Raw genomic sequence first — 18,537 nt, forward strand, 5'->3', positions numbered from 1 at the left:
TTGACATGTCAATATGACTAAAATAATTACAAATAATGGTAAGATCTTGCAAGAGAATATGAGAATATGACAGGCAACGTTTTAAGTATTTTCAAATTTTTAAGAAAATTCAAAAGCCATGTTTGTGTCACAGGGTGACAAGAATGAGCAGCTTGACCGGGACTCGAACCAAGGACCCTCGGAATACCGTTCCGCGATTCTACCGACTAAGCTATCCGGCCGCTTACACATTTTCTCCCTTATTAAGTGAACAGTTCTGAACGTGACATATGCACATTGTTTGTAATTTTTAACGTTGAATGATAGCTTTATGTACCATGAGTTTTGTTTAAGTCTTTTGACATGTTTTCTTCTTTTAAATAATTTTTTGTTGCATGTTATGACACGATAATACTTTTCAGATTGTGGTTCTTCTTTGAGTGTAAGCAATGGAAATGTGACATTTACAACAACGACATACGGATCAAGTGCTTCTCTTGTTTGCGATACTGGATACGAAACAACTAAGGCAACACTTAATTGCCTTGATACTGGCATTTGGGAAACATCGACATGTACTATCAAAGGTATTTATTTATCTAGCTCTTATAAGTGGAATCGTTTCTAAAAATTACGCACTTTTAACGGCACAACTTTCGGAAGAAGTGACATATATTTAGATAGTTAATTTGTTAACAATCTTTAATTTGAAATACTTTCCTGAAACCAGCATCTGTTTATAACATTATATGATGATGTTTATTAAATAATGTGTTAAAGATTCAAATGCTAACAAGAATTGATTGTATGGTATGAAGAAACAATTTTATGCAATATCAAACGTAGAAATACAAGTTATGGCACCATTGGTAAACATCGACATGTATTGCAGTCTTGCCTTTGTACTATTGTTGTAAACTCGCAGTCTGAACAGATAAATGTTATGGAATAATTAAAAAATTCAGTTGTATTGACATGTCAATTCGACTAAAATAATTAAAAGCAATACAGCTTTGATTTATAATGGTAAGATCATGCAACAGAATATGAGAATATGACAGGCAACGTTTTAAATATTTTCAAATTCTTAAGAAAATCTAAAAGCCATGTATGTGTCACAGGGTGAGAAGAATGTGCAGCATGACCGGGACTCGAACCCAGGACCCTCTGAATACCGTTCTGCGACTCTACAGACCAAGCTATCCGGCCGCTTACACATTTCCCCCTATTAAGTGAATAGATCTGAAAACATGACATATGCATGTTGTTTGTAATTTTTAACGTTCAATGATAGTATTATGTACCATGAGTTTTGTTCAAGTTTTTTGAATTTTCTTCTTTTTAATGTTTTTTTTGTTGCATGTTTTGACATGATAATCGTTTTCAGATTGCGGTTCCTCTTTGAGTGTAAGCAATGGAAATGTCACATTTACAACAACAACATACGGATCAAGTGCTTCTCTTGTTTGCGATACCGGATACGAAACGACTAAGGCAACACTTAATTGTTTTGATACTGGCAGTTGGGAAACATCGACATGTACTATCAAAGGTATTTATTTATCTAGGTCTTATAAGTGGAATCGTTTCTAAAAAATACGCACTTTAAACTGCACAATTTTCGGAAGAAATGACATATACTTAGATAGTTAATTTGTAAACAAGCTTTAATTTGAAATACTTTCCTGATACCAGCATCTGTTTATAACATTATATGATGTTGTTTAGCAATCAATGTTTTTAAGAATCAAATGCTAACAAGAATTGACTGTATGTTATACAAAAACAATTTTATGCAATATCAAACATAGAAATACAAGTTATAGCTTCATTGGTAAACATATATAAAATGATTTTTTGTTGCATGTTATGACATGACAATCCTTTTCAGATTGCGGTTCTTCTTTGAGTGTTAGCAATGGAAATGTGACATTTACAACAACAACATACGGGTCAAGTGCTTCTCTTGTTTGCGATACCGGATACGAAACGACTAAGGCAACACTTAATTGTCTTGATACTGGCAGTTGGGAAACATCGACATGTACTATCAAAGGTATTTGTTAATCAAGCTCTTATTAATGCAATCAAATCTAAGAATTACGCACTTTCACAAGCTTTAATTTGAAATACTTTCCTGATACCAGTATCTGTATACAACATTTTATAATATTGTTTAGCAAACAATGTTGTAAAGAATCAAATGTTTACAAGAATTGTATGGTATACAAAAACAATTTTATGCAGTATCAAACGTAGAAATACAATTTATAGCGTAGAAAAACAATTTATAAAATGATTTTTTGTTGCATGTTATGACATGACAATCCTTTTCAGATTGCGGTTCTTCTTTGAGTGTGAGCAATGGAAATGTGACATTTACAACAACAACATACGGATCAAGTGCTTCTCTTGTTTGCGATACCGGATACGAAACGACTAAGGCAACACTTAATTGTCTTGATACTGGCAGTTGGGAAACATCGACATGTACTATCAAAGGTATTTGTTAATCAAGCTCTTATTAGTGCAATCAAATCTAAGAATTACGCACTTTCACGGCCTAATTTTGGAAAAAAAATATATGTTTTTAGATAGTTTATGTGTAAACAATCTTAAATTTGAAATACTTTCCTAAAATCAGCATCTGTTTATAACATTTTATGATGCTGTTTAGAAAACACTGTGTTACAGATTCAAATGTTCATAAGAATTGATTGTATGGTATACAAAAACAATTTTATGCAATATCAAACACAGAAATAAAAGTTATGGCAGCATTTGTAAACAATGGCATGTACTATCAAAGGTATAGATATAGAGGTCTTGTCTATATACTATTTTTGTAAATTCTTAGTCTGAACAGATTAAATTTTATGGAATAATTGATAAATACAGTTGTATAGACATGTCAGTTTGACAAAGATAATAGAAAAATACAACGTTGATTCATAATGGTAGGATCTTGCAACAGGATATAAGAATATGACAGGCAACGTTACATGTTTTTTCAAATTCTTAAGAAAATTCAATAGCCAAGTATGCATATAATTTGTAATTTTAACGTGGAATGATAGTATTATGCAACATCGGTTTTGTTTAAGGATTTTGAATTTTTCGTCAGTTAAACGAACTTTTCGAGCATCCTCGACTGAGTTTTTAAGGTTGCCCCTCACCGCTGTTGGGTTCGAATCCGGACAGGGACTTTGGATATTCAATGTGAGAAAGCTATCCATCAGACTTACGGTACGTCGGTGGTTCCACTCAAATGCCAGTTGTGCCTGAATTAGGCACGGAAGGGCATCTGAAGTCTTACTCCACCAGTTAAGATGGAGCGTCTTGATATGACCTATACTGTGTCGATGTTATGTAAAACCAATAACAAACAAACAAACAAATGAATTTTTTTGCATGTTATGAAATGACAATCCTTTTCAGATTGCGGTTCCTCTTTGAGTGTAAGCAATGGAAATGTAACATTTACAACAACAACATATGGATCAAGTGCTTCTCTTGTTTGCAATACTGGATATGAAACAACTAAGGCAACACTTAATTGTCTTGATACTGGCAGTTGGGAAACATCGACATGTACTATCAAAGGTATTTATTTATCTAGGTCTTATAAGTGGAATCGTTTCTAAAAAATACGCACTTTAAACCTCACAATTTTCGAAAAAAATGGCATATACTTAGATAGTTAATTTGTAAACAATCTTTAATTTGAAGTAATTTCCTGATACCAGCATCTGTTTATAACATTATATGATGTTGTTTAGCAATCAATGTTTTTAAGAACCAAATGCTAACAAGAATTGATTGTATGGTATACAAAAACAATTTTATGCAATATCAAACATAGAAATACAAGTTATAGCTTCATTGGTAAACATATATTAAATGATTTTTTGTTGCATGTTATAACATGACAATCCTTTTCAGATTGTGGTTCTTCTTTGAGTGTGAGCAATGGAAATGTGACATTTACAACAACAACATACGGATCAAGTGCTTTTCTTGTTTGCAATACCGGATACGAAACGACTAAGGCAACACTTAATTGTCTTGATACTGGCAGTTGGGAAATATCGACATGTACTATCAAAGGTACTTATAGGTATTTGTTAATCAAGCTCTTATTAGTGCAATCAAAACTAAGAATTGCGCACTTTCACGGCCTAATTTTTGAAAAAAAAATATATGTATTTAGATAGTTTATGTGTAAACAATCTTTAATTTGAAGTACTTTCCTGTTATCAGCATCTGTTTATTACATTTTATGATCCTGTTTAGGAAACACTGTGTTACAGATTCAAATGCTCATAAGAATTGATTGTATGGTATACAAAAACAATTTTATGCAATATCAAACACAGAAATAAAAGTTATGGCAGCATTTGTAAACAATCTTATGTACTATCAAAGGTAAAGAGGTCTTGTCTATATACTATTTTTGTAAATTCTTAGTCTTAACAGATTAAATTTTATGGAATTATTGATAAATACAGTTGTATAGACATGTCAGTTTGACAAAGATATTAGAAAAATACAACGTTGATTCATAATGGTAAGATCTTGCAACAGGATATAAGAATGTGACAGGCAACCTTTCATGTATTTTCAAATTCTTAAGAAAATTCAATAGCCAAGTATGCATATTATTTGTAATTTTAACGTGGAATGATAGTATTATGCAACATCGGTTTTTTTAAGGTTTTTGAATTTTTCGTCAGTTAAACGAACTTTTCGAGCATCCTCGACTGAGTTGTTTAGGTTGCCCCTCACCGCTGTCGGGTTCGAATCCGGACAGGGACTTTGGATATTCAATTTGAGAAAGCTATCCATCAGACTTACGGTACGTCGGTGGTTCCACTCAAATGCCAGTTCGTGCCTGAAATAGGCACGGAAGGGCATCTGAAGTCTTACTCCACCAGTAAAGATGGAGCGTCTTGATATGACCTATACTGTGTCGATGTCATGTAAAACCTATAACAAACAAACAAACAGATAGATTTTTGTGTTGCATGTTATGAAATGACAATCCTTTTCAGATTGCGGTTCCTCTTTGAGTGTAAGCAATGGAAATGTAACATTTACAACAACAACATACGGATCAAGTGCTTCTCTTGTTTGCGATACTGGTTACGAAACAACTAAGGCAACACTTAATTGTCTTGATACTGGCAGTTGGGAAACATCGACATGTACTATCAAAGGTATTTATTTATCTAGGTCTTATAAGTGGAATCGTTTCTAAAAAATACGCACTTTAAACCGCACAATTTTCGGAAGAAATGGCATGAACTTAGATAGTTAATTTGTGATACCAACATCTGTTTATAACATTATATGATGTTGTTTAGGAATCAATGTTTTATAGAATCCAACGCTAACAAGAATTTATTATATTGTATGCAAAAACAATTTTATCAAACGTAGAAATATAAGTATAAGTTATGGCACCATTTGTAAACATCGACATGTATTGCAGTCTTGCCTTTGTACTATTTTTGTAAAATCTCAGTCTGAACAGATAAATTTTATCGAATAATTAATAAATTCAGTTGTATTGACATGTCAATATAACTAAAATAATTACAAATAATGGTAAGATCTTGCAACAGAATATGAGAATATGACAGGCAACGTTTTAAGTATTTTCAAATTTTTAAGAAAATTTAAAAGCCATGTTTGTGTCACAGGGTGAGAAGAATGAGCAGCTTGACCGGAACTCGAACCAAGATCCCTCGGAATACCGTTCCACGACTCTACCGTCTAAACTATCCGGCCGCTTACACATTTTCTCCCTTATTAAGTTAACAGTTCTGAACGTGACATATGCACATTGTTTGAAATTTTTAACGTTGAATGATAGCTTTATGTACCATGAGTTTTGTTTAAGTCTTTTGACATTTTTTCTTCTTTTAAATGATTTTTGTTGCATGCTATGACACGATAATACTTTTCAGATTGTGGTTCTTCTTTGAGTGTGAGCAATGGAAATGTGACATTTACAACAACGACATACGGTTCAAGTGCTTCTCTTGTTTGCGATACTGGATACGAAACAACAAAGGCAACGCTTAATTGTCTTGATACTGGCAGTTGGGAAACATCGACATGTACTATCAAAGGTATTTATTTATCTAGCTCTTATTAGTGCAATATCAAACGTAGAAATACAAGTTATGGCACCATTGGTAAACATCGACATGTATTGCAGTCTTACCTTTGTACTATGGTTGTAAACTCGCAGTCTGAACAGATAAATGTTATGGAATAATTAATAAATTCAGTTGTATTGACATGTCAATTCGACTAAAATAATTAAAAGCAATACAGCTTTGATTTATAATGGTAAGATCATGCAACAGAATATGAGAATATGACAGGCAACGTTTTAAATATTTTCAAATTCTTAAGAAAATCTAAAAGCCATGTATGTGTTACAGGGTGAGAAGAATGTGCAGTATGACCGGGACTCGAACCCAGGACCCTCTGAATACCGTTCTGCAACTCTACAGACCACGCTATCCGGCCGCTTACACATTTCCCCCCTATTAAGTGAATAGATCTGAAACATGACATATGCATGTTGTTTGTAATTTTTAACGTTCAATGATAGTATTATGTACCATGAGTTTTGTTCAAGTTTTTTGAATTTTTCTTCTTTTAAATGTTTTTTTGTTGCATGTTTTGACATGATAATCGTTTTCAGATTGCGGTTCCTCTTTGAGTGTAAGCAATGGAAATGTCACATTTACAACAACAACATACGGATCAAGTGCTTCTCTTGTTTGCGATACCGGATACGAAACAACTAAGGCAACACTTAATTGTCTTGATACTGGCAGTTGGGAAACATCGACATGTACTATCAAAGGTATTTATTTATCTAGGTCTTATATGTGGAATCGTTTCTAAAAAATACGCACTTTAAACTGCACAATTGTCGGAAGAAATGACATACTTAGATAGTCAATTTGTAAACAAGCTTTAATTTGAAATACTTTCCTGATACCAGCATCTGTTTATAACATTATATGATGTTGTTTAGCAATCAATGTCTTTAAGAATCAAATGCTAACAAGAATTGATTGTATGGTATACAAAAGCAATTTTATGCAATATCAAACATAGAAATACAAGTTATAGCTTCATTGGTAAACATATATAAAATGATTTTTTGTTGCATGTTATGACATGACAATCCTTTTCAGATTGCGGTTCTTCTTTGAGTGTGAGCAATGGAAATGTGACATTTACAACAACAACATACGGTTCAAGTGCTTCTCTTGTTTGCAATACTGGATATGAAACAACTAAGGCAACACTTAATTGTCTTGATACTGGCAGTTGGGAAACATCGACATGTACTATCAAAGGTATTTATTTATCTAGCTCTTATAAAATGAAACGTTTCTAATAATATCGCACTTTTATCTGCACAATTTTCGGAAGAAATGACATATATTTAGATAGTTAATTTGTGATACCAACATCTGTTTATAACATTATATGATGTTGTTTAGGAATCAATGTTTTATAGAATCCAATGCTAACAAGAATTTATTATATTGTATGCAAAAACAATTTTATGCAATATCAAACGTTGAAATACAAGTTATGGCACCATTGGTAAACATCGACATGTATTGCAGTCTTGCCTTTGTACTATTGTTGTAAACTCTCAGTCTGAACAGATAAATGTTATGGAATAATTAATAAATTCAGTTGTATTGACATGTCAATTCGACTAATTTAAATAATTAAAAGCAATACAGCTTTGATTTATAATGATAAGATCTTGCAACATAATATGAGAATATGACAGGCAACGTTTTAAGTATTTTCAACTTCTTATGAAAATTCAAAAGCCATGTATGTTTCACAGGATGAAAAAGAATGTGCAGCATGACCGGGACTCGAACCCAGGACCCTCGGAATACCGTTCCCCAACTCTACCGACTAAGCTGTCCGGCGGCTTTTCTCTTAAGTGAACAGTTCTTAAACGTTACATGTGCTTATTGTTTGATATTTTTAACGTTGAATGACAATGTTATGTAGCATGAGTTTTGTTTAAATTTTTGAATTTTCTTCTTTTAAATGATTTTTGTTGCATGTTAAGACATGATAATTCTTTTCAGATTGTGGTTCTTCGTTGAGTGTGAGCAATGGAAATGTGACATTTACAACAACAACATACGGATCAAGTGCTTCTCTTGTTTGCGATACCGGATACGAAACGACTAAGGCAACACTTAATTGTCTTGATACTGGCAGTTGGGAAACATCGACATGTACTATCAAAGGTATTTGTTTATCTAGCTCTTGTCAGTCTAATTGTTTCTAAAAATACGCACTTTTACCAGCATCTGTTTATAACATTATATGATGTTGTTTATTAAATAATGTGTTAAAGATTCAAATGCTAACAAGAATTGATTGTATGGTATACAAAAACAATTTTATGTAATATCAAACATAGAAAAAAAGTTATGGCTCATTTGTAAATATTGACATGTACTATCAAAGGAATTGAGGTCTTGCTTATGTATTATTTTTTTTTAATTGTCAGTCTGAACAGATTAAGCTTTATGGAATAATTGATAAATACAGTTGTATAGATATGTCAATTTGACTAAGATAATTACAAAAATACAACGTTGATTTATAATGGTAAGATCTTGCAGCAGAATGTAAGAATATGACAGGCAACGTTTTAATCATTTCAAATTTTCAAGAAAATTCAAAAACCAAGTACGCTTATTGTTTGTAATTTAAACGTGGAATGATAGTTTTATGCACCATTGGTTTTGTTTAAATTTTTTGAATTTATCATCAGTTAAATTAATTGTTTGGAACATCCTAGGCCGAGTTGTGAAGGTCGATGACTCCAAATCACTTGCCCCTAACCGCTGTCTGTTCGAAACCCCTCAGGGACTTTGGATTCTTTCATACGAGGAAGCTATCCAGCTAGCTTAAGAAACATCGGTGGTTCTACTCAGGTGCCCGTTCCACGGAAGGGCATCTGAAGTCTTACTCCACCAGTAAAGATGGAGCGTCTTGATATGACCTATACTGTGTCGATGTCATGTAAAACCCATAACAAACAAACAAACAGATGGATTTTTTGTTGCATGTTATGAAATGACAATCCTTTTCAGATTGCGGCTCTTCTTTGAGTGTAAGCAATGGAAATGTAACATTTACAACAACAACATATGGATCAAGTGCTTCCCTTGTTTGCGATACCGGATACGAAACGACTAAGGCAACACTTAATTGTCTTGATACTGGCAGTTGGGAAACATCCACATGTACCATCAAAGGTATTTATTAATCTTACTCTTATAAGTGGAATCGTTTCTAAAAATTACGCACTTTTAACGGCACAATTTTCGGAAGAAATGACATATATTTAGATAGTTAATTTGTAAACAATCTTTAATTTGAAGTACTTTCCTGATACCAGCATCTGTTTATAACATTATATGATGTTGTTTAGGAATCAATGTTTTATAGAATCCAATGCTAACAAGAATTGATTGTATGGTATGAAAAAACAATTTTATGCAATATCAAACATAGAAATACAAGTTATGGCACCATAAGTAAACATCGACATGTATTGCAGTCTTGCCTTTGTACTTTTGTTGTTAACTGTCAGTCTGAACAGATGAATTTTATGGAATAATTAAATAGATTCAGTTGTATTGACATGTCAATTCGACTAAAATAATTAAAAGCAATACAGCTTTGATTCATAATGGTAAGATCTTGCAACAGAATATGAGAATATGACAGGCAACGTTTTAAGTATTTTCAAATTCTTATGAAAATTCAAAAGCCATGTATGTGTCACAGGGTGAGAAGAATGTGAAGCATGACCGGGACTCGAACCCAGGACCCTCGGAATACCGTTCCGCGACTCTACCGACTAAGCTATCCGGCCGCTTACACATTTTCTCCCCTATTAAGTGAACAGTTCTTAAACGTGACATATGCATATTGTATGTAATTTTTAACGTTGAATGATAGTATCATGTACCATGAGTTTTGTTTAAGTTTTTTGAATTTTTTTCTTCTTTTAAATGATTTTTTGTTGCATGTTAAGACATGATAATTCTTTTCAGATTGTGGTTCTTCGTTGAGTGTGAGCAATGGAAATGTGACATTTACAACAACAACATACGGATCAAGTGCTTCTCTTGTTTGCGATACCGGATACGAAACGACTAAGGCAACACTAAATTGTCTTGATACTGGCAGTTGGGAAACATCAACATGTACTATCAAAGGTATTTATCAATCTTACTCTTATAGGTGGAATCGTTTCTAAAAATTACACACTTTTAACGGCACAATTTTCGGAAAAAATACATATATTGAGATAGTTAACTTGTAAACAATCTTTAATTTGAAATACTTTCCTGATACCAGCATATGTTTATAACATTGTATGATGTTGTTAAGGAAATAATTATTTAAAGAATCAAATGCTTACAAGAATTGATTGTATGGTATAAAAAAATAATTTTATGCAATATCAAACGTAGAAATACAAGTTATGACAGCATTTGTAAACATTGACATGAAATGTACTCTTAAAGGTATAAAGTTCTTGCCTTTGTACTATTTTGTCTATTCCCAGTCTGAACAGATTAATGTTATGAAATAATTGATTAATACAGTTGTATAGACATGTCAATTTGACTAAGATAATTAGAAAAATACAACTTTGATTCATAATGGTAAGGTCTTGCAACAGAATATAATAATATGACAGGCAACTTTTCAAGTATTTTAAAATTCATAAGAAAATTCAATAGCCAAGTATGCATATTATTTGTAATTTTAACGTGGAAGGATAGTATTATGCAACATTGGTTTTGTTCAAAGTTTTTTAATTTTTTTATCAGTTAAATGAATTTTTGGAGCATCCTTGACTGAGTTGTTAAGGTTTTTGACTGCAAATCACTTGCCCGTCACCGCTGTGGGGTTCGAATCCCTACAGGGACTTTGGATTTTTTATGTGAGAAAGCTATCCAGCAGGCTTACAGAACGTCGGTGTTTTAGCTCAAATTCCCGTCCGTGCCTGAAATATGCACGAAAGGGCAGCTGAGGTCTTCCTACACCAGTTAAGATGGAGCGTCTTGATATGACCTATACTGTGTCGATGTCATGTAAAACCCATAACAAACAAACAAACAGATGGATTTTTGTTGCATGTTATGAAATGACAATCCTTTTCAGATTGCGGTTCCTCTTTGAGTGTAAGCAACGGAAATGTGACATTTACAACAACAACATATGGATCAAGTGCTTCTCTTGTTTGCGATACCGGATACGAAACGACTAAGGCAACACTTAATTGTCTTGATACTGGCAGTTGGGAAACATCGACATGTACCATCAAAGGTATTTTTACCAAACTCTTATAAGTGTAATCAATTTGACTAAAATAATTAAAAACAATACACCTTTGATTTATAATGGTAAGATCTTGCGACAGAAAATGAGAACATGAGAGGCAATGTTTCAAGTATTTTCAAATTCTTACGAAAATTCAAAAGCCTTACGCATACTGTTTGTATTTTTACCGTTGAATGGTAATATTATGTACCATTGGTTTTGTTTAAGTTTTTTGAATTTTTCATCAGTTAAATGAATTTTTTGTTTCATGTTATGGCATGACAATCCTTTTCAGATTGCGGTTCTTCTTTGAGTGTGAGCAATGGAAATGTGACATTTACAACAACAACATACGGATCAAATGCTTCCCTTGTTTGCGATACTGGATACGAAACAACTAAGGCAACACTTACTTGTCTTGATACTGGCAGTTGGGAAACATCAACATGTACTATCATAGGTATTAATTTTAATAAAAATTAATATTATTGTATTCTTTTTAATTTAGCACTTTTAATATTATACATACTTTTGTTAAACAAGAATTCCCAATAATCTTTAGTTTTAAAGAAAATTGAATATTCTTAGAGCAAATACATAGCAATTCAAAATGATTCTTTTGATGATTGCAAAAGTAAATAGAGCAGTTTTCTAATAATATACTGATTTATGATATATCGGAAGTATATTACCAAAGCAGTCTTCCTTGCCAAGACCTCTTTTTTATCTTTCCATAGTTTGTGCCAAAACATATAATTGCAAATTATCCTTTTATACATAACCAAATTTTCATCACTTTTCATTTATAAATGACTTAAGTCTACCCTGTTTAAAATAGCATTTCTTTTTTCTTAAAGAAATTCACTCTTCGTACGTAATTATTTTTAAATAAATACTAATATAACAACATATTTATGTAAAATTATGCATATTATTATGTTATTTACGTTATTGTAACAAGTAAGTATAAATAAACGGGCCTTGAACGTGATTCTATTTCGAAAAAATGTAAAACGCAATTTTTTGTTAACAAAATTGTAAAACCATATATTTCAATAAAAACGGATAAGCAGTTTTAGTCACATTGTGAAAGTATATACAATTTAAAAGACATAAGACTTTTTCTGCAATTTCCATTTAGCACTCATTTCTACTGTTCTCATACAGCAGCATTAGTCTACACAGGGAACTAACGACTATATAGTTTGTTCCTGTCAATTAATTTGGTTATAGTCTTTAAGTATTGGACAACTTAACAGTTAAATCTTGAAAAGATAGAACCGTTTTTGCGATTTTTATATATTTTTATTAGACGAATATTTCATTTTCCATCTAATACTATCAGTAAAGAATAATAAGTAGGTATAACAGTTAGCATTATATTTCCACAATGACATATTTGTTTCAGTATTGAGCTTTTGTGTCAGACTTGTTGTTTTTTTTGTGTTTTCTTTCCTTGTGAGGAAGCGCTTTCAAACTACGATGTGTCCAAAACTTAAAAACATATGTTTTTAGCGTTACAAAAAATATTGATCACACCTTATCAAATTTATAATAAATACAAACAAAATTTGAAAAGGTAAAACAAAATAGACTACACTTTAAATAATTATTCATTTGTCATTTTTACTTAACTAAAACCCTTCTATTTCCTTTATTTAGTCACTTTATTTAGTCATCGCTTGGAAATTGTCATTCTCAATCAATATTTTAATATATTTAATATATTTTATTTTATATATCTTAATTTATATATATACATATTTATATCTGTCACGATTTTTCCTTTAACTTGTTCATTTGGAGTTACATAGCATTTCTTTCCTTTAAAGATTGCGGTAATTCTTCAATCAGCAATGGTATCTTGACTTACTCAACAACCACATACCAGTCTTCGGCTACTGTTACATGCGACAAAGGATATACTGCAAGTACTGATTCCATATCATGCGAAGCAAATGGATCATGGCAATCTGTGACTTGTGACATTGTTGGTGAGTAAGAACTACATCATGTACAAACTGCCAACTAAAATTGAACGAAAATTATCAAATAATAATCAAGAATACTTGACACCGTAGACTCCGTTATTTTTAGCAATAGTAATCTGAAATTATTTAAAGTTTAGCATTAGTAATCTGAAATATGAATATTGAAATCTTTTTTAAGATACACAACTTAAATTACAGAAATTTTATGAAATCTAGATGTTTTTCCACTGAATATGTCTTATGTCAATAATGGAATGATCAAACTTTGTTTGGTAAGTTGGAAAGTCCTCAGACTGTTATATGTTTGGGAAGTTGTATTTCCTATAACTGGCCAAGTTAATTTGTTCCTTTTTGTGTTGCCTTGAAAAGGTGACTTAGGGGTTACTTTTGTCGGCGGCGTCGGCGGCGTCTGTGTCAGCGTCGTTGTTGGCGTCGTTGTCGGCGTCGGCGTCCCCTAAAGCTTGTCCGGAGCATAACTCAGTCACTATAAGTCTGATTGACTTCAAACTTGGTATGCATGCTTCTTTCAATAACCCAACGTGCATTGCACAAGGACCGGTACTCTGCAGTACTTATTTTTTGAGTTATTGCCCTTTGTTAATTTTCATACTTTAATTTTGTCTGGGCCATTTCTCTTCAACTAAAAAAGCTATGGACTTGAAACTTCATAGGATGATAGATCTCATTAAGAAGAAGTGCAGTGCACAAAAACCGGTACTCTGCACTTCCTAATTTTTGAGTTATTGCACTTTGTTAATTTTCATACTTTATTTTTGTCCAGGCCATTTCTCCGAAAGTATAAAAGTTATGGACTTGAAACTTCATAGAATGATAGATTTAATGAAGAAAAAGTGCAGTGCACAAGAACCGGTACTCTGCATTTCTTAATTTTTGAGTTATTGCCCTGTGTTGATTTTCTTACTTTATTTTTGTCCTGGTCATTTCTCCTCAAGTATGAAAGCTATGGACTTGAAACATCATAGAATGATAGAGCTTATTGATAAGAAGTGCAGAGCACAGAAACTGCTGCTCTGCACTTATATTTTTTTTAGTTATTGCCCTTTGTTATTTTTGATATTTCATTTTTGTCCAGGCCATTTCTCCTATACTACATTGTTCACAAGGCGACACATCCGACTCGCGGAGTTCTAGTTTTCATAATTTGCCTTGTTTCATTTAATAACTCTTACGTTTCACATCCACATCTCTTTGTGCACTCAAAAGAATTTATTTTACATTTGAAATGGGATAGGGGTGATCAGTATTTAAAACTATCAAATTAGAGCATAGTTTACCTTTAAAAACTTGTAAGCTGAATTATCGCCATTGTTTCAAAGTTCATTAAACTTGAATACAGGGCGCCATTTCTCCCTCTTTATATATGGTCAAATAACTAAAATGTAACACAAATGGACAGTTTAGTCTCAAAATGTGTGCTTGTATAAATTCATTCTATTTATTTCATTTATTTTTATTGATCATTCTTTTATCACCAAGATACGTTTTCATTGAACTAAATTCTTTTCATTTATCTTAAACATGTTCGTAGTTATCTGTATATTTGCAGTGGATTTAATTCAATATTTGCAGTAAGGGACGCTTGAGTATCTGTAAATAAATAATATCTTATTAATTGCGTTCATAATTTTCCACCTTTTTAACAAATAAAGTCACTAATTATTTTCTTCAGGGAAGAATATATATATCATTGGTAATGTGGTAAACTGCAGAAATGGTTTTGTTTTTGTTTTACTTTCAGATTGTGGATCCTCTTTGCCATCAATATCACAAGGCTCAGTCACTCTTGATGATCCATCGTTAACTACTTATTTGTCTAGAGCCACTGTCGCTTGTGAAACTGGATTTACATCAGATAAATCCAGTATTTATTGTAAGGCCAACGGTGCCTGGTCAAAGGCAACCTGCACATAGATAGGTATTTTCATTTGTTGTGTTATGTGTTCCTTAGAAATAAACATCAATAACAACAAGTAACTAAATTTTTCAGTGGTTAAACTTGATCTTAAAGTACATCTTTTCATGTGTAGCTTTTAACAATGTATACCTGAGAGCCTTAACCCTAATCGAAAATACCAGAGTTTAGCTGTCAATGCTGTAGTGAAAACACGGCCATTATCAAGAATTTGCATGAAACGAAACGATACATAATGTAGAATTAAGTACAAGTATTTATGTGTTCAATGTCAATAAAATAATTTTTGCGCATCTTTTCTAATATTTTTATGTCCCCACAAAGTGGGGTGCATATAGCGTTGCACTTGTCCGTCCTCTTTAACCGGTTGGCTAATCGTGCTTAAACTTTCAGGGATGAACAACCTTAATGTGTAATGGTAGTAAAGGAAGGAATATTCGCTGCGACCAAATTTAACAGAATTATGGCCCTTTCTGGATTTTTTCACTATATACTTTGTAGAAATTTTGTGAAGGCAAATCCTCTTAAACCGAATGGCAGATATTGTTTTAACTTCTAGGGATCAACAACTTTAATGTGTAGATGGTAGTTAAGGAAGGAACTTTTGCTGCGACCAAATTTAACAGAATTATGGTCCTTTATTAATTTTTTCACTATATACCATATAGAAATTTTATGAACGCAACTCCTTTTAAATCGGAAGGCAGATTTTCCTTAAATTTCCAGGGATGAATAACCTTAATGTGTAGATGAAAGTAAAGGAAGTAATTTTTGCTGCGACCAAAATTAACGGAATTATTTTTTCACTATATATCATATATATATGTTGTCAGTGGGGGCATCCGGGTCCTTTGGACACAGTTCTAGTTTTTTAATTGATTGTGTTGTAAACGGTAGTTTTGCTATGATTTGTGAAGGTGGTGTAGTTTTCGTCTGTCACAATATTCCGATTTCGATAATTCGAACCTATCGATTATTCGAAGTAAATATTCAGTCCCAAGCACTTGAAATAAACGGGGTTGGACTGTAGTTTTTCCGAAATTCAAAAAATAACTATTGCACCTGACAGTTGCAATAAGGATAGAAAGCTGATATGAAACCCACTCTTAGGAATACAAAGAATTTCAACATCTGATTTTAGTCATAATTTATGTATCTTTCCACAATGTTAAAGTACAATCAATATGCCAACAACGCCGGTGTTGAACAGTTTTATCATGTGCTATTTCAAAAATAAATGTGAAAATGACGTCGGAACGAGTGACAAAAAAAGTAAACAGACATCATATTTTAAGCAGAATTTTATTAAAAGAGAGGAGAAATCGTGCATGTAAATGAGTCCGTGTTTATAGAAAATGTCCTCGTTTACATGAAACGTAGTGGACTTTAAAGGGAGATACAGGCTAAATTTTCATTTCTTAGTTTTGAAATTTTCATTCATTATTCTATAAATGCCCTTAAAATGAATATATTAGACAGTCATAGGAACAAAACTTTTCTCCATATAAAGAATAAAATGGTGGTTTCCTAACTTGACCCGCGTAGGTCAGGTTAGAGTGCTAGCATTTCACAATAGTTGTCAAAGTGAACTCTGGAAACGTTTAAGATCATGTCAAATGAATGACTTAGGCTTGTTTCAATCATACAATATCCATAATATCTGTTATTGTAACTTCATGGGTTTGTTCAATTCACCTGACTTGTTTTAAAACTATTTGGTGATTCTATTGGCGTCTAAATTTTGTTCAACATATCTAGAAATATTAACGCTTCAAACCCAAAATATATAGGATTTAAACAGAAATTCATGCTTAAACTTCAAGAAAAGTCATTTAAGCATGATTTGAGTACATAAGATCATTTTAATATTTTTGTCATTATTTTGCCAGAATATACCTGATTTCAGTTACTTCAGTTATAGAAAATGAGCATTTCATTGCAGACGATGTAATTGCGATTCAGGTATTTAAAAAACCATGAAAAATAAACGTCCGACAACAACTAAAAACATTTTGAAAATTATTAAAAAAGTTAATTGAATTTGAAAACTGTAGTGGAAAAAATCAGGAAGTTTTAAACTACTTGCTTGAAAAAATTTCTGGAGCTCTGCTGTAAGTCATTATGGCCCTTCAGGCCTTTGATTATATATTTTTAGCAATAAACCAAAAAAAAGAAATAGATTTAACTTTAATCTTATTTTCATGGCCGCAACTCTAAACGCGAAACCTAATATGAAATTGCAACGTGTATAACGATGAATAGAACTACGGCATATTTCTTTTGTGTAAATGTTGATATTTCCTTTCCCAGTCAATTGTGGATATTTATCTATAAATTTTGATATATTTACTTTTTTGAATACATTAATGATATCTTTATTTTAGATCATGGTTGTGAGTGGTGGAATTTAAAGTCAATAGCTGGAAACATACAACACCTGTTTACATTGAATTACTCTTGATAAATAATAATGAATTGACAATGAATATTTTAAAAAGCCAGAATCTGGAACCAAAAAAAATGTTTGTTTTCTTTTAGGCCTATCCCTTAACAGTATACACATTTCTTGTAAAACATAGATAAAGAAAAACAAAGTCTAGACTGATTTAATGGAATATTAATTTGTTGAACTGTTAGAAACGAAAAAAAAATTCGCCAATCTTTACATACTACAAACTTAGTTTTTGTAAAAGGGTTTCATATAAAAATGTGTTAATGAAAATATAAGTTTTTACAATTGCTTTCTAAAATATCATTACTTAGTAATATGCAAGAAAAAGAATCACACAACGAATGGCGGTACAGAACGGAATCACTAGCACTTGGGTAATTGTTTAGCGGAAACTCGACAGAGCCTCGTTAACGCCGTAAACAGTTACCATCGAGCTAGATATTTCGGTCTGTACCGGTATCCGGTGTAAGATTCTGATATGAAACACTCTCGAATCCGTTCCTGGAACTAACTAGTACTCTGCAATGAATGTAAAGATTTTTGCTCAAGGGAAGAACGGTTTGCCCCTGACGGGGTTTGAAACCATGCGGCCAGCAAACCTAAGATTATTAGTCCGACCGGTTAACCGCTCGGGCCACGCCTAATTATCGCTACATGCATGAAATAGCTTATGTAGATCTAAACTTTTGTCAGATTGATATCTACACATTCACAGATGGTTTGGCTAAACTTATGTTTATTTTTAATTTGATATGTGGCTTCTTTTA

At 32.3% G+C, this 18,537-nt stretch overlaps 1 protein-coding gene across 1 annotated transcript; it reads left to right on the forward strand.

Annotated features, from left to right (window-relative positions):
• Positions 1-13: 13 nt before the first annotated feature.
• On the forward strand, positions 14-17,836 carry LOC132731478 (sushi, von Willebrand factor type A, EGF and pentraxin domain-containing protein 1-like). The gene is made up of 18 exons (XM_060717671.1): positions 14-38; positions 402-566; positions 1,367-1,531; positions 1,871-2,035; positions 2,317-2,481; positions 3,418-3,582; positions 3,922-4,086; positions 5,031-5,195; positions 5,949-6,113; positions 6,698-6,862; positions 7,200-7,364; positions 8,127-8,291; positions 9,147-9,311; positions 10,116-10,280; positions 11,690-11,854; positions 13,227-13,388; positions 15,145-15,321; positions 17,703-17,836. Exons 1-17 carry the CDS (start codon positions 14-16, stop codon positions 15,315-15,317), a joined length of 2,670 nt encoding a protein of 889 aa, XP_060573654.1. The 3' UTR covers positions 15,318-15,321; positions 17,703-17,836.
• The last annotated feature ends 701 nt before the right edge of the window (positions 17,837-18,537 follow it).

The sequence above is a fragment of the Ruditapes philippinarum genome, unplaced genomic scaffold (genome assembly GCF_026571515.1).
Source record: "Ruditapes philippinarum isolate M1 unplaced genomic scaffold, ASM2657151v2 ctg5429_1_1_1_1, whole genome shotgun sequence".
NCBI classification, from domain to species: Eukaryota; Metazoa; Mollusca; class Bivalvia; order Venerida; family Veneridae; genus Ruditapes; species Ruditapes philippinarum.

Bases quoted from the DNA above. Each gene is read 5' to 3' on its own strand.
- LOC132731478 (XM_060717671.1), top strand. From the start codon at position 14: ATGACTAAAATAATTACAAATAATG. The intron at 567-1,366 runs GTATTTATTTAT...AATCGTTTTCAG, and splicing joins ATCGACATGTACTATCAAAG to ATTGCGGTTCCTCTTTGAGT. The intron at 9,312-10,115 runs GTATTTATTAAT...AATTCTTTTCAG, and splicing joins ATCCACATGTACCATCAAAG to ATTGTGGTTCTTCGTTGAGT.